This window comes from Polypterus senegalus, chromosome 14, assembly GCF_016835505.1.
Source record: "Polypterus senegalus isolate Bchr_013 chromosome 14, ASM1683550v1, whole genome shotgun sequence".
NCBI lineage: Eukaryota > Metazoa > Chordata > Cladistia > Polypteriformes > Polypteridae > Polypterus > Polypterus senegalus.
This window is the reverse complement of record NC_053167.1, coordinates 134,921,331-134,939,067: the sequence shown is the minus strand read 5'-3', so window position 1 is coordinate 134,939,067 and position 17,737 is coordinate 134,921,331. Positions and strand designations below refer to the sequence as shown.

The window sequence follows — 17,737 nt, the reverse complement described above, 5'->3', positions numbered from 1 at the left end:
AGACATTGTCGACCGTTATGAAACCTGCTTAACTTATGTACGTAAGCTATAAGGAACGAGCCTGCCAAATTTCAGCCTTCTACCTACACAGGAAGTTGGAGAATTAGTGATGAGTCAGTCAGTCAGTCAGTCAGTCAGTCAGTGAGGGCTCTGCCTTTTATTAGTTTAGATATATATTGGCGTAGCTGCCCCTGCAGTCCTTGCTTTTCTTTCCCCAAGTAACAGATCACCACACAATCAGCTCTGTAATAGATGTTAAGCCAGCTTAGAGCGCCGATTCTTCAAAACATTTAAGGAACGTTGAACTATCTTCGTAGTACATGTTTATTTATTCTATCCTTCACGCCAGTTCCAGTGAATAATAGTAGATTATTTAAATGAAGTTAAAGTTTTACCTGTATAATATAATAAACATATTTTGCTGCATTTCACCTTAAAAATTATATTGTCATCATATGTAAATACGCGCTTTATAAAGTGGCTCAGGTTGTGCGATATTATAACTGTAGTGCAAGTTTACAGTGAGGTGATTGTACTTATAAGTACCAACAGTTCTACAAGGAGCAATTGATTGAGTGCATTTAAAGTTCTTGGGATGAAACTGTTTCTGAACCGTGAGGTCCGTACAGGAAAGGCTTTGAAACGTTTTGCCGTGGCTGAGGTAGCGTGTCCTTAAAGCTGTATACCGATAATTCTCTTTCCAATCAGCTGCTGCTGTGATTCACACTCAGATACAGTGATATAAATACTCCGAGTTGTGCAGTGAGAGTAATATGGAAAAAGATGATCCGCTGTGGCAACTCCTAACGGGAGGAGCTGAAAGAAGAAGAAGGTGCAGTGAGAGGAATAACGTTAAAGCAGTTCTGGTATTTGGAATACTATGGCTATTCCCTGGACCATTATATTGTTACAAGTTAATTACAATCAGATGTGTTACACTAATAAACAATATGCAGTTAGTTTCAGTGTATTTATAAAGCCACGTCAGGAAAATAAGGAATAACCACACAGGAACAGTAGCACTGCTTTGACGCTGAGGTACCCTGGAAAAGTGTGTGGCTTTACGCCAAATGTAAAATATCAAGTCAAGTTTTGAAAGTTCCTAACGTCCTCCTGTCCACCACACTACTTGGTCGCTTATTCCAAGTGTCTATCGTTCTTTGTGTAAAGAAAAACTTCCTAATGTTTGTGTGAAATTTCCCCTTCACAAGTTTCCAACTGTGCCCCGTGTTCTTGATGAACTCTTTTTAAAGTCACCGTCTCGATCCACTGGACTAATTCCCTTCATAATTTTAAACACTTTAATCAGGTCACCTCTTAATGTTTTTTTGTTTAAACTGTAAAGGCTCAGCTCTTTTAATTTTTCCTCATCACTCATCCTCTGTAGCCCTGAATCAGCCTCGTCGCTCTTCTCTGGACCTTCTCTTGTGCTGTTATGTCCTTTTTGTAGCCTGGAGAACTAAACTGCACCCAGGACTCCAGATGAGGCCTCACCAGTGTGTTATAAATACTGAACAGAACATCCTGTGACTTGTACTCCACACATCAAGGCGCTATATAACCTGACACTCTGTTAGCCTTCTTAATGTCTTCTGAACACTGTCTGACAGTCGATAGCTTAGAGTCCACTATGACTCTTAAATCCTTCTCATAAGGTGGACTCTCGATTTTCCGACCGCCCATTGTGTATTCAAACCTCACATTTTTACTTCCTATGTGTAATTATTTACATTTACTGACATTAAATTTCATCTGCTACAAATCTCAGTTGACAGTGACGAGTCCACTATGACCCCTAAATCCTTCTCATAAGGTGTGCTCACTTGGTTGTTTCACAATAATTAAGATTAGGAATATAAGTAGGTGGGGCGGCACGGTGGCGCAGTGGTAGCACTGCTGCCTCACAGTTAGGAGACCCGGGTTCGCTTCCCAGGTCCTCCCTGCGTGGAGTCTGTAGGTTCTCCCCATGTCTGCTTGGGTTTCCTCCCACAGTCCAAAGACATGCCGGTTAGGTGGATTGGTGATTCTAAATTGTCCCTAGTGTGTGCTTGGTGGGTGGGTGTGTTTGTGTGTGTCCTGCGGTGGGTTGGCACCCTGCCCAGGATTGGATTCCTGCCTTGTGCCCTGTGTTGGCTGGGATTGGCTCCAGCAGACCCCTGTGACCCTGTGGTTAGGTTCAGTGGGTTGGACGATGGATGGATGGATGGAATACAAGTAGGTTTCACATTTCTGTTATCATTATTAGCCCTAAAATAGTGACTTAACATCAGGCACCCATTTTATTGACCTTAAGGTTAGTGTTTGGGTGAGGGGAAGGCTTTCTGAATAAGTCCTGTCTTGTTTCTAGTGCAGAATGTAAAACTCATTTCTGAATCTGCATCTGAAATTTTTAAGCTTCTTCACACCTTGAGGGGACAGTCTTACATGAGCACATTGGATTTTGGCCAGGGAGTTCTTGGCACTTCGCCAAATGGCCGGCCAAAGTAGTATATACACTGGTCATTTCCTTGCAGCCAAAAAAACACCACTATCCCAAAAACACCAATGACTAATTAATCCTCTTTATTAAAAGCCCTGTGTGCGTCCAGGTGTCCGTGTGTGTGTGTCTTCTGGTGAAGTGCGCATGTGTGGGACCGCGACGCACATCGCACCGTGCACCGCCCATGCGCACGGCACCTTGGTCGCACACACAGTCGAAGCTGGGCACACAGTGAATGGCCTATCCATGGCAGCGCATGATAAGCAAATAAAAGACATCATTGCTGGGAGATTGCTGATCGGGTAGTCGCGGCCGCGCACATAAAATCCATTGCTGGGGAGACGCCACAAGTACGATTATAAGCAGCACGCCACACATTACATCAGTTGCTGGGGACACTCTGCTGATTGCCAACTGTTGTGACAGAAAATTAAAGTCACATTATGGACATCAAAGCCAGTATTACTGTCAGAGAAAATTACAGGCATTTTACGGAAATACAAGCCAGTATTACTGCGAGAGAAAATTAAAGACACACAATACAGTGACGCATATTACAGCCACATACAAGCCAGTATTACTGTAAGAGAAAATATTACGGACGTATCTACTAACAACAGGCCACCCAAAAAAAGGACACGTCAAGTAGGACAAAAGACACAGACAATCAAATCCTATATAAGCAACATCTCCTGGAAGAACAGTCAGCTCAACAAGTAAAAAGCAACAAAAGAAAGGCTGAAAGACAAAGAAAAATATGAGCAAATAGATCGATTGAAGAAAAAGAAAATGAGCGTCAGACAAACGCTAAAAGAGAAAGACTCAGAAGAGCAAACCTTAGAAAAAGTTGGCATTTACTTGCCAGAACCAGCATTCAGCCACGGTCAGTTATATGTTGCATTATCAAGAGTTGTCAAGGTTGTAGAGATTCATGAACAAGGCAAACTCTTGCCAAACTCAGACAGAATATTTACAAGAAATGTTGTCTATAATGAAATTTTATAGAAACATTTCATGAGGTAAAAAAATAGAACATTTTTCCTAAATATCTTCTTCAGATATTGTGTATTACAGATTGTTACAAAGGTTTACACTAAGACAATATTAATTATACTTACTGTATTGTCATACGTTTCTATTTTATTTGTATTATTATTTTACTTTAGGCTTCTTGCAAAAATAGTTTTGACAAAAAAAAAATTAAGACAACAAACAGAATGAGGTCAAGGTCCCTTGCCATTTAATATCGACTGCTCCTACTAATTTTTATGCACTACTGTTCTAGCGCCCGTTATTGTAATGGGCTTAATGTCTAGTATATAAGAACACGAATATACCAGCACTTACAGTCATATGAAAAAGTTTGGGAACCCCTCTTAATTCTTTGGATTTTTGTTTCTCATTGACTGAGCTTTCAAAGTAGTAACTTCCTTTTAATATATGACATGCCTTATGGACACAGTAGGATTTCAGCAGGGACATTAAGTTTATTGGATTAACAGATATGCAATATGCATCATAACAAAATTAGACAAGTGCAAAAATGTGGGCACCCAACAGAGATATGACATCACTACTTAGATCCTCCTTTTGCTCCTTTGAGCCTCTCGACGCTGTCCTCCTATAGCCTGTGATGAGTGTCTGGATTCTAGATGGAGGTATTTCTGACCATTCTTCATACAAAATCTCTCCAGTTCAGTTCAATTTGATGGACAGCCTGCTTCAAATCATCCCATAGATTGTCGATGATATTCAAGTCAGGGGACTGTGACGGCCATTCCAGAACATTGTACTTCTCCCTCTGCATGAATGTCTTTGTAGATTTCCAACTGTGTTTTGGGTCATTGTCTTGTTGGAATATCTGACCCCTGCGTAACTTCAACTTTGTGACTGATGCTTGAACATTAACCTGAAGAATTTGTTGCTATTGGGTTGAATTCATGCGACCCTCAACTTTAACAAGGGTCCCAGTCCCTGAACTGGCCACACAGCCCCACAACAACAACAACAACAACATTTATTTATATAGCACATTTTCATACAAACAGTAGCTCAAAGTGCTTTACATATTAAAGAATAGAAAAATGAAAGACATAATTATAAAAAATAAATCAACATTAACATCGAATAAGAGTAAGGTTCAATGGCCAGGGGACAGAAAAAACAAAAACTCCAGACGGCTGGAGAAAAAATAAAATCTGTAGGGATTCCAGACCATGAGACCACCCAGTCCCCTCTGGGCATTCTACCTAACATAAATGAAACAGTCCTCTTTGGATTTAGGATTCTCACGGAAGGGCTTGATGATGATGATGGTCACGTAGACGTCTTCACAGCATGATGGAACCTCCACCAAATGTCACAGTAGGTAGCAGGTGTTTATCTTGGGATGCGATGTTCTTCTTCCGCCATGCAGACCGTTTTTTGTTCTGACCAAATAACTAAATTTTTGTCTCATCAGTCCAAAATGAATCTGACTTGTCTAAATGAGCATTTGATACAACAAGCGACTCTGTTTGTGGCGCGAGTGCAGAAAGGGCTTCTTTTTTTTTATTTTTTTTTTAATTAATTTTATTACAATCCATACATAGCAATCAAGTTTTACAAAAAAAAATTATGTTAAGAACAGATCGATCCCCACCCTGAGAGAGAGAGCAAGCCAAAGGTGTAAAATTTAAGGCTTGTAAAATACCTAAATTAACAAATTCTCTGTGCTTTATAAACATTTTAAAATATTACTGATTAGATCCTGCCATGTTTTGAAAAAGTCTGTACAGATCCTCTAACTGAGTATTTGATTTTTCCAATTTTAAATAATATAACACATCAGTTTCCCACTGACTTAAAAGAGGAGAGTTTGGGTTCTTCCAGTTTATCAGAATAAGTCTGCGTGCCAACAGTGTAGTGAATGCAATCACAATTTGTTTGTCTTTCTCCACTTTAAGACCCTCTGGAAGAACCCCAAACACAGCTGTTAATGGGTTAGGAGGGATTGTGAGTCCAAGGCTGTCTGAGAGGTAATTAAAAATTTTGTCCAGAATAATGTTAATTTGGTGCAGGCCCAGAACATGTGACCCAGTGAGGCTGGGGCTTGGTTGCAACGTTCAGGTTGGATCATGCCCTGGAAACATTTTGGAAGTTTTAGTCGAGACAGATGTGCTCGATATATAATTTTGAGTTGTATAATTGTATGCTTTGCGCATATGGAGCTTGAGTGAATTCTCTGCATTGCTACTTTCCACTCCTTTTCTGATATATTAATTGAGAGATCATTTTCCCAGTGTCCTCTTGGATCTTTGAAAGGAAGGGATTGTAAAATGATTTTATATATTGTAGAGATGGAGTCTAACTCCTTGAAATTGAGCAATATTTTTCCAGCGTGGATGAGGGTGCAAGATGAGGAAAATCTGGAAGGTTCTGTTTAACAAAGTTCCTGATTTGAAGATAGTGAAAGAAATTTGTAGCTGGAATGTTAAATTTGGAATGTAATTGTTCATAGGATGCAAAGACGTTGTCTATATAAAGATCTCTAAGCAAGTTAATTCCAAATTTTTCCAGATATTAAAACTGCATATGTTTGTGAGGTTGAAAGAGGTGGTTCTCTTGCAGGGTGCCACAGAAGAAGCTTCTCCGTCTTAAAATGCTTTCTACATTGGTTCCAGATTCTAAGTGAGTGGAGCACAATTGGGTTATTAGTGTATTGCCGATAACGTGTGTTTATTGGAGCAGAGCAAGGAATACAAAGAAGTACTGCAGGATTTTACTTCTATTGCGGTCCATGCCTGTGTATGTTCTTCTATTTGTGTCCAGGTTCTTATCGCTGTATATTTGCCCCAGTAATAAAACTGGAAGTTAGGTAGAGCCATGCCGCCTTCTGCCTTTTGTCTTTGTAGGGTCGCTCTTTTGATGCGTGGATGTTTAGAATTCCAAATAAATGAGGTTATTGTTGAATCTAATTGCTTAAAGAACGATTTATTAATGTATATTGGTATGTTTTGAAATAAAAAGGAGCTTAGGAAGAATATTCATCTTAACAGTGTTAATTCTTCCAGCTAGTGTGAGATGAAGGGTTGACCATCTATGCAAGTCTTGTTTAATTTTTTCCATGCAGACGACGAAATTTTGTTGATAAAGAGCTTTATGTTTACTTGTGATGTTTACCCCGAGGTATTTAAACTGTTCTGCAATGATAAAAGGAAGGGTGTCTAATCTAATATTATATGCTTGAGAATTCACGGAAAGAGTACACTTTTATTCAGATTAATTCTGAGACCAGAGAGCTTTTGAAATTCTGTGAGTGCTGCTAAGACTGCAGGCACAGAATTTTCTGGGTCCGATATATACAGTACCATGTCATCTGCATATAATGAGATTTTCTGTTCCAGTCCTTCTCTGCTAATCCCCTTTATCTGATCAGTATTTCGACAATGTATTGCCAGTGGTTCAATGGCAATTGCAAACAGCAGTGGTGACAAAGGGCATCCTTGTCTTGTGCCACGTTCTAGTTTAAAGTAGTCTGAGCAAATGTTATTGATGCAAACTGAAGCTTCTGGGTTAGTATACAGTAATTTAATCCATGCACAAATGTTGGGCCAAACCCAAACTTCTCCAAAATAGTAAAAGGTATTTCCATTCAATCATGTCGAATGCTTTTCTGCATCCAATGATAATAATATTTCTGGGGTGTTTGATTTAGTTGGTGAGTATATTACATTAAACAGGCGTGAAGATTTGAAGATAAGTGTCGGCCCCTAATAAATCCAGTTTGGTCTTGTGATATTACGAGGGGAGCACTTTCTCCATCCTTCTAGCTATGATTTTAGAGAGTATTTTAACGTCGTTATTCAGAAGTGAAATTGGTCTGTATGATGCACATTGTAATAAGTCCTTATTTTGTTTTGGAAAGACAGTGATTAGTGCTTGGCAAAGGTTTGTGGAAGAGATTGGTTATCTCTGGCTTCTGTAAATGTTGCTAATAGGAGGGAGCTAGCTGAGCGGAGAATTTCTTGTAAAACTCTGCAGGGTAGCCGTCAGGGCCTGCTGCTTTTCCACCTTGGAGTGACTTTATAGCATCCAGTAATTCTGATAATGACAGAGGTTTATCAGTTCCTCCACACTAAAAGCGTCAATTTGTGGTATCTGTAATGTATCCAGAAATGCATTAGATTGTATATTGTCTTCTTTAAACTCAGTAGTATATAGGGATTTATAGTAGTCTCTAAAAGTGTACATTATATTTTTGTGTTCGATGATTTTATCTCCGTTAGTGTTAGTAATTACGAGATTGCGTTGCGTACATCTTGCTTGTGAATTTGTTGCTAAAAGCTTATTAGCTTTCTCTCCATGTTCATAATAATGATGTCTGGATTTGTAAATTAGTTGTTCAGTTTCTTTAGTTGTCAAGAGGTTTAATTCTGAATGTAGAGCCTGCCTCCTCTTATGTAGAGTCTCGCTTGGTAGTCTGGCATGTTCTTCATCTATTTTAGTAATTTCGCTTTTTATCTCTGCTACTTTCTTCGCTTGATGAGATAATCTATTTCTGTGGGAAAGATATGAGATAATCTGTCCTCTTAAGAAGGCCTTAAGAGTTTCCCAGAGTATTCCTGCAGAGATCTCAGGGGATGTATTTGTCTCTAGAAAGAATTTGATTTGTTTGGATATAAATTCAGTACAATTCTCGTCAGCTAATAGAAGCGGTTGAGGCCATCTGCGGGGTGAGTGTATGGGGCTTAGTAATTTCAGCTCCAAGATCATAGGTGCATGGTCCGAAATAACAATAGCATCGTATTTACAAGATTTAATCTTAGGCAAGAAGTTATTATCTATAAAGAAGTAATCAATCCTTGAGTAGCAATGATGTACTGGTGAGTAGAAAGAATATGTTCTTGAATTTGGGTTTAAAACCTCCAGGGATCTGATAAGTTGTGATCAGTTATAAACTTTGTAATTATCTTTGCGGTGTTAGTTGCGTTCCCCTGTGGAGGAAGTCTTATCTAAAAGTGGATTTAGAACACAATTAAAGTCCCCAGCCATTATAAGTTTATGAGTGTTCAGATTGGGAATGGATGCAAATAAATTTTGTATAAATTCCTTATCATCAACATTAGGTGCATAAACATTTATCAAAATCATTTTACAGTTAGATAAGTCTCCCATGACCATCACATATCTCCCTTCAGGATCCAATCTGATGCTACAAATGGTACTGTTCTATGTATGAGAATTCCCACACCTCTAGTTTTCTTTGTAAAACTAGAATGGAACATTTGGCCAGTCCAGTCTTTTGCAGCGGAACTGATCCTTACTTAGTAAGTGGGTTTCCTGTAAAAATACTATTTTAGCATTTATTTTAGTACTTTCTTTCTCTTTAATTCGTGATTCAGGCCTTTAACATTCCAGCTTACGAAGTTAACTGTCCCATCATGGAGACACTGATTCTGAGTTTTTGATGTCATTTTATAGTCTTAACTGGAAGTGAAATAGTTTAGGTCTTAATTTCCTATTTCCCCAAGAGTTGTTGCCATGCAGCTTATTATTACGTTGATAGTTATAATTATAAAGATTGAGATGATAGATTAGGTATAGATCAAGCCTGCTCTCTTTCTCTTCCCCCCTTAACCCCCCACCCTCCCTTTTTGCCTCCCCAAGTGAGGCTAAAACCCACTTCAAAGGGCTTCTTTCTCATCATCCTGCCATACTGATGTTCTTTGTGCAAATTGCCCTGAACTGTAGAACGATGTACAGATACACCATCAGCAGCGAGATGTCCTTGCAGGTCTTTGGAGGTGATCTGTGGTTGTCTGACACTATTCTCACAATCCTGCGCTTATGCCACTCCTGTGTTTTTCTTGGCCTGCCAGACCTGCTGGGTTTAACAGCAACTGTGCCTGTGGCCTTCCATTTCCTGATTATATTCCTTACAGTTGAAACTGACAGTTTGAACCTCTGAGATGGCTTTTTGTAGCCTTCCCGTAAACCATGAGACTCAACAATCTTTGTTTTCAGATCTTTTGAGAGTTGCTTTGAGGATCCCATGATGTCTGTCACTCTTCAGAGGAGAGTCAAAGGGAAGGAAGCACAACTTGCAATTGACCACCTTAAATACCTTTGACCACTCATGATTGGACACTCCTGTCTATGAAGTTCAAGGCTTCACAAGCTTATCCAACCAAGTGATCAGCATTGAGCAGTGACAGGCATTCAAATCAGCACAATGACAAGGGGACCCGCATTTGTGCACAGCCAGTTTTTCACATTTGATTTAATTTCATACAACTAAATACTGCGTCACTAAAAATCTTTGTTCAGAAAACACCGCAGTACTCGTAGGAAATGAAAGACATACCACTGATATCATTTTTGTTGAAAAGAGAGTCAATTATTATGTAGGCTGAGAGGGGTTCCCAAACTTTTTCATATGACTGTACATTGACCCTCCTTTGCCCCTAAACAATAAACAAAAACACAAATACAATACAAATACAAATAACACAAATACAAACACAGATTGGATAAACACAGCAGTTGAAAATGTGGTGATAAAATGAGTCCAAAATAAAGTCCGGCGGTACTGAAACTGACTGTATGGTTATTGTGCTCCTTCCCAACAACAAAACAACCTCACCATGAAAAGTCCTGGCAATGGTTGATATGGATCTGAACCCCGGGGTTACTCGGCTCTGGCTGTCGTGATGTTGAATCGGTGGTTGAAAAAGCAGGCAGTGGAAAGATGCAATAAACGGCAGTGATGAGTTTGACAATGATCGGGTAAATTGTCTCCTCACTTCTCTCTCTCGCCTTCGCTCCTCTTTTTTAACTGATGTAACTGGTGGATCCAACAGGTGATTTCCGTCTCGGTGCTGCGGTCTCTCTCCATCATCCTTCCTCTCTGCGCTTACAGTAACAACATTTACTGACGAACTAATAACGGACAGTAAACGGGACGATGAAAACAAAACGCACTATTATGACGGCCTGCTACAAATTCATCCAAACTGGCTTTCTGACCCCTCCAGAGGTTTATACTGTGGAAACCAGAGGGGCGTACAGATCCCCAAACACAATGGCCACAGAGCTCACACGTTTATTTCCAGTAGGGCAGGCCCGCACCTAGGACATTCTGGGCCCCAGGCAGCTGACAGAGTTCGGGCCCCTTTTGTGTTTCAAATATGTGCCTATATTTAAAAAAAAATAAAGGGCGGGCCCCTATCAAGCTCAGGCCCCTGACAAGTGTCATGGTTGTTCCCCCACTAGGTGCGGGCCTGAGTAGGGGAGCTCGTCTCCCTTGCTCCACCACAACAGTACAGTACAAAGCACCCAGCAGCACAGTCCACAGCACAATCTTTTTTCTTTCTCTTCTTCTTCGCCACCATCCCTCCTCCTCCTCCTCCTTCTCTGGCTCCTCGAATGGAGTGAGATGGCTCCTTTTATGTGTTCCAGGTGGCTCATCAGGATTAACTGGATCTACTCCCAGGTGTGATGGAAACCCAAAGCAGGGTTCTACAGTTCCCCATCGTGGGCCCCACAGAACCCAATAGAGCTGTACCAAAACTCCAACTCCCAGCATGCCCTGCAGGAATCCGTGGTGCCATAGCCACCCAGGAGGGATGCCCTCTAGAATCCCGGGGAAGGTAGTGCCTTGTGAAGGCTCACTCCCCCGGTTCTTCTGGCCAGGTAATGGCCGTGGCCGCCTGTCACAGTACTAACAAACTATAAAGTTGGCACATCGTTTAAGACTTCTGCTTTGTGCAGGCACAAGTCATTTTTTCCAACAATTTTCACAGACCTCCGAGAATTTCACTTTTTCTTGACCATATCTCAAGTTTATATGCACTTTGTTAATTTAGCCCTTCAAACAGCTTGGAAAATTCTAGAAAATGATGTCAGGCCTTTAGGCCATCAGACAATGAGCTTCTTGATAGCCAATTAGTCTCATTGGAGTCAACAGGTGGATGTGTGTTAAGGCCGACCATCAAACTCGCTGCCTTTTGCTTGACATAATGGGGGAAAATCAAAAGAAATCAGCACAAGATCTCAGAAAACAAAATGGTGGACCTCCACAATTCTGGTTCAGCCTTGGGAACAATTTCCAGATGCCTGAAGGTTCCATATTCACCCGTACAAACAGTTAATACGCAAGTATAAACACCATGGGACCACCCAGCCATCACACCACTCAGGAAGGAGACGCATTGTGTCTGGAGAAGAATGGACTTTGGCATGAAAAGTGCAAACCAATCCTAGAACAACAGCAGAGGACCTCATGAAGGTGCAGGAGGACACAGGCAGACAGGTATCGATATCCACAGTACAGGGTGGTCCAGATCTAATTATGCAATTATAAAAAGGCGAACACATCACACCTGCTGTTCGACTGACAACCGTCTCCCTGCCATTTTGGAATGCAGGGCAGGCGCTGCCATCTATCGGCAACAAAAACATTTTTTGTGAATTCTCTATGTAATAAACTTAATAAGTTGTAGTGTAATGAAAATTGCATAATTAGATCTGGACCACCCTATACAACGAGTCGGACATCAACATCACCTGAAAGGATACTCAGTGAGGAAGAAGCCACTGCTCCAAAGCCGCCATTAAAAAAGCCAGAGTGCAGTCTACAATGGCACATGGGGGTAAAGATCTGACCTTCTGGAGAAATGTCCTCTGAGCTGATGATTCCAAGATTGAACCGTATGGCCATCATGGCCATCGTTATGTTTGGAGGACAAAGGGTAAGGCCTGCAAGCCAAAGGAGGTAATCCCAACCATCAAGCATAGCATTATCATGTTGTGGTGGGCTGCAGGAGGGACTGGCGTGCTTCACAAAACAGATGGCATCCATCTATTGAAATCTTAGAACCAAGGAGAACAAAATCAGTTGATGCTCTCTGCCCTGACCTGCTCATCACAAGTAGCTCTACACGATGTCACTCATGGCATCACAAGCCCTCTCAGCATGACAAGGTGACAGTCCTTGAGGTGTTGGGGGCTACGATTTTGTTTTGTCATCACTGTGTATTTGACTCCCTGCTTAGGAATCTTTGTTTGCCTATGGACCACATCTCTTCTTCTGGGCACTGCCAACTTTGTGATGGCAGAAAACATCAAAGTCAGTAATGTACTTTATATTGTTGATAATTACAAATCCGGCAGTTGACGTATATAAAAATGTTTAAAGAAAAGAAAAAAAAACAAAGCCAAAGTAGAAGATTGAACCGTTTGGCCATCATGACCATCGTTATGTTTGGAGGACAAAGGGTGAGGCCTGCAAGCCAAAGAACAACATCCCAACCATCAAGCATGGGAGTGGGAGCATCATGTTGTTGGGGGCTGCAGGAGGGACTGGCATGCTTCACAAAACAGATGGCATCATGAGGAAGGAAAATGATGGAGATGCACTGCAGCAACATCTCAGGAGCTCAGCAAGGACGTTGAAGCTCAGACACAAATGGGTCTTCCAAATTGACAAGGACCCAAAGCCGTGACAAAATGGCTTAAGGACAACAAAGTGGAGTGGCCATCACGAAGCCCTGACTGCAATCTGTATGCAATTGAGGAGACCTACAAACCTGTCCCAGTTGCACCAATTCAAGTCAGGAGGAATGGGCCAAAATTCCAGCTTGTGGAAGGTGACTCAAAAACGTTTTGCTCAAGTTAAACAATTGAAAGGCAATGTGACCAAAGAGTATGGGAACTAGTGACCCACCGGACTTGTGATCTGGTCAAGAGAAAGTGAAATACTCGGAGGTCTGGGAATGCTGTTTGGAAAATTGACTTTTATCCTACACAAAATAGACAGCTTAAACGATTTGCCAAATGTATAGTTTGCTAGCATGAAATCTGTGGGGGGCTTATAAAGCGAGTTTGACAGAATTCACCCTCTGTGCGTGGAAACATCGGACTTCAACTGTTTCTGAAACTTCTTCTCCGAGTCGCATGCATAGCTTCAGTCCTGCTATCTACTCATCTCAGTCTCTGCCCTCCTCTTCTCCTTTTGCCCCAACATGAGATTCTTCTCCAGGAAATTCTGTCTTTGAATTACGTGGTCAAAGTAGCTTTGGCAATCAGCCCTTCCAATGAGACGACTGCTTTCGTATTTCTTCAAGTATCGATTTTTCGGAGCTTCTTGCTGTCCAAGGATCTCTCAGCAGTCTTCTCCAACACCAAAGTTCAAAAGCGTTACGACTTCAGCGACGGTCCAACTCTCACGGCCGTACGTCACCACCGAAAACACCACAGTGGCCAATGTGATGTCTCTGCTCTTTAGCGTTTTGTCTCAATGTGCCATCGCTGTCCTTCCCTGAAGTGAGCCTTGTTCAAATTTCATGGCTGCCCTCTCCATCTATTGAAATCTTAGAGCCAAGGAGAACAAAATTAGCTGCTGCTCTCTGCCCTGACCTGCTCATCACGAGTAGCTCTACACGATGTCATTCATGGCATCACAAGCCCTCTCACCACGACAAGGTGACAGTCCCTGAGGCGAGTAGCTCTACACGATGTCATTCATGGCGTCACAAGCCCTCTCACCACGACAAGGTGACAGTCCCTGAGGAGAGTAGCTCTACACGATGTCATTCATGGCGTCACAAGCCCTCTCACCGCGACAAGGTGACAGTCCCTGAGGCGAGTTGCTCTACACAATGTCATTCATGGCGTCACAAGCCCTCTCACCACGACAAGGTGACAGTCCCTGAGGCGAGTAGCTCTACACGATGTCATTCATGGCGTCACAAGCCCTCTCACCACGACAAGGTGACAGTCCCTGAGGCGAGGGGGCTACGATTTTGTTTTGTCACCACTGTGTATTTGACTTTGTTTGTCTATGGACAACATCTCTTCCTCTGGGCACTGCCAACTTTGTGATGGCAGAAAACATCAAAGTCACTAATTGTTGATAATTACAAATCTGGCGGTTGGCATATATAAAAATGTTTAAAGAAAAGAAAAAAAAAACAAAGCCAAAGTAGAAAACAAAATCTTTTTTTTAGTTAGAAAGATATAAAATCAGAAAGTCTGACCACATAACCCCCGTGCTTACGTCCTTACATTGGCTTCCAGTTAAGTTTAGGGATGACGTCAAAATCCTCCTTCTTACATATGAAGTGCTAAACAGCTGTGGCTTTACTTAGTGCCCTGAGCCTAACACTACTGACGAAAAAAAGAAAAAGAGTTTGTGCCCAGAAGGGGCACATATGAGGGCAAATCCAACAATAAAGTCAATTTGAAAATCGTGCGGTATCCGTAACTGATAAAAGCGGACGCAATGCAACACGTTTACAATGGCTTATGGGTAATTAGAGCACAGATAGTGCAGCATTCTGCCATTAGTCTTGTTGAAGCCAAGCTCAAATGAACACGGACGCTCCACTGCAGGATGGCGCCATCATTGAGATTATTTTGGGCAGAGGGCGTGAAACTTTAACCCTTACTGGACTGGTTACAGAGGCACTTCCAGAGCATCACATCTACTCACAACATACACAATGCAAAGACGAGCCCAAAAAACCAAGGGCCACAGAAAGCACAATGAACCTCAGCTGCGTCTGAAACTTTTCAGAAAGTGTGAGAACACAAAGGGATGACCGTTTCTAAAAAGCCATAAAGCCACCTGTTGGTCTGTCTGTCTGTCTGTTTTATAGACGCCGGGCCACTCTACTCACTCATCACACTGGTAATAGAAGTCGTAGGAGGCGTTGAGGCTGCCTTCCCAGAAGCACGTCAGGTCTTCAGTTGTTCGAGTGAAACATTTGGGATTCTCTTCATCAGCCAGAAGGAGAACGTCTGTGCGTGGAGGGAAGGCAAAAAGAAAACCACAATCATTCAAAATGACCTTTAAATAATGCCTTTCAGTCTGAAGCAATAATTTAATATGATGACACAGCAGACATCTTCAATAACTCACTGACAAGTGGGCTTCAGTTTCACATGCGTGAGGTCTGCCGTCTACTGAGAGATGACTGAGGGGATGAGGGCTCATCACATCAAGAGGAAGGAATGTCCAGACCACCGCAAAAGAGCCTTTCACATCTATCTGTTATATAGCGCCTTTCACATCGATCTATCTATCTATACAAAACGCATCTCAGTAAATTAGAATATCATCAGAAAGTTCATTCATTTCAGTAATTCAATTTAAAGAGTCTGCGGTGGGTTGGCACCCTGCCCGGGATTGATTCCTGCCTTGTGCCCTGTGTTGGCTGGGATTGGCTCCAGCAGACCCCCGTGACCCTGTGTTCGGATTCGGTGGGTTGGAAGATGGATGGATGGAATTTAAAGAGTGAAACTCCTATATTCTATAGATTCATTACACACAGATTGATATATTTCAAGCATTTATTTCTTTTCATTTTGCCGATTATGGCCTACAGGTAATAAAAGTCACAATTCAGTATCTCAGAAAATTAGAATGTTACATAAGACCAATACAAAAAGATTTTTAATACAGTAATGTTGGCCTACTGAAGAGTCTGTCCATGTAGGTACTCAATACTTGGTCAGGGCTCCTTTGGCATGAATGACTGGCATGGAGGCGATCAGCCTGTGGCCCTGCTGAGGTGTTTTAGAAGCCCAGGATGCTTTGACCGCAGCCTTCAGCTCGTCTGCATTGTTGGCTCTGCTGACTCTCATCTTCCTCTTCCTCACAGATTCTCTATGGGGTTTAGGTCAGGAGAGTTTGCTGGCCAGTCAAGCACAGTGATACCCACCATGGACTTTAAACCAGGTGTTGGTACTTGTGGCAGTGTCTCTCCCCGTGTCTGTGTGCTTACCCAGGCTGCTCCAGTTTCCTCCCCCTGCTCGTGAGATGAACTGCTGCTGTTCAAGGTGTGTGTGTTTTTGCCCTGTAATAGGCTGGCACGCTGCCTTGTGCCCCTATGCCAGCCAGTGACCCAGGTCTGGATTGAGCGGGTTAGGTAATGACATGATAAAGCTATTTGTTGGTGTAAATTCTAATACATGCTGCATGCTATTTATTTATTTGACAATTTTGTATCATTGCCAGCTGTTCTGCGTTTACATGCGAGTTTGAATTTGACTCTGCTGTGCCTAATAAAGTGGCCACTGTGTGGATTTCACTCGAGCGACTTTCTGAGAGTTGAAAGTGCAGGTGAGGTGCCAGGCGCCTCTCTTCTCTTTTATTACTGCCCCCCCACCACCTTGGACGGTGTCCCCCATTGATGCCTTCTTCTTACATTGGCACAAATTTCCACCAAGCTTTCAGGCACCATCTCTTACACGCCCCTCTTCGCATAGTCGACTGGCACAAGAGCGGAGGAGACGGAGCTACAGGGGCTTACAGCGGCCCCTCGTCTTAAGCTCAGGTACATCTGCCCCTTCTGCAATGTGAGGGTGGTGGCCCCCTCTGGTTATTCTATCAGGTTTGGATGTAAAGTCAAGTTTTATTTTATAGCGCCTTTCTTCTTTTCCAGTAACTTCATGGGTTTAGAGCAGCATTTGTTTTAAGGGGGTAGACAGACGAGCGACTCCATGAGGGTCACAGAGAGTGGTGCAGCCCCTCAGAGTGACAGCGGTGGGCTGCCATTTAAACCATAATAAGTGAGTAAAGTTCACCTACCGTCAAGCTGTAGTACAGATGCGTCCAAGAGGGTGGCCAGCAGGAGACCGGCGAGGACGTATGGGGGTCCAGGGACGCGGAGCATGGCTGGAGCAGGTAGCGTTCACCCCATCGGTGTTCACTTTGCAATGAAGCGCACGACGACGGTGGAGGAGCCTGTGAATCTGATCAGGAAGTCTGTGGTCAAGCGGCTTGTGAATGCCATCGAGCGGAGGGGCCTCTCAGCTGAGCCCACACGAGCAAACCACAGAGACGCACACACAGGCGGGGGGGGCATACAGCCTGTCAAAATGTATAGCCAGGTGGACGCTGCCCAGGAGATGCCACCGCAGAGCTTATCACTGCATGCCCAGGTGCTTTCAATGGTGCCCGCGTCACACCTACATGTGTCAGTTCATCTCCAGGTCATTACTGGACTAAATGGCGGGGGTACAGAACACCCAGAGTTACTCACTGAGGGTCTGACCCCATTTAGGTACCCCCATTTTGCAATGACCTGATGCCAACCTGTCTGGTATTGCCAGTTAAATGACAACCGTGGCTCATTCTACACTGCAGTCCCCCAGCTGTTTTAACCCACCCTACCAGTCATGAATGCCACACAATGCCAGTCATTTATACCTCCTTACCTTTTACCCCAATAATCAAACAGCCCTTACCCTTGGCACTGCACCCATTCCATAAAC

At 42.6% G+C, this 17,737-nt stretch overlaps 1 protein-coding gene across 1 annotated transcript in view; it reads right to left on the bottom strand.

Annotated features, from left to right (window-relative positions):
- mpl (MPL proto-oncogene, thrombopoietin receptor) overlaps nucleotides 1-17,206 on the bottom strand; it is a 58,595-nt gene extending 41,389 nt beyond the window's left edge. Inside the window, exons 1-2 of the mRNA XM_039735012.1 lie at nucleotides 17,052-17,206; nucleotides 15,139-15,259 (exon numbers count right to left, since the gene is read on the bottom strand). Of these exons, the coding sequence (XP_039590946.1) occupies nucleotides 15,139-15,259; nucleotides 17,052-17,136 (206 nt within the window). The 5' untranslated portion in view covers nucleotides 17,137-17,206. The remainder of the gene's footprint in view (nucleotides 1-15,138; nucleotides 15,260-17,051) is intronic.
- Nucleotides 17,207-17,737: the final 531 nt, after the last annotated feature.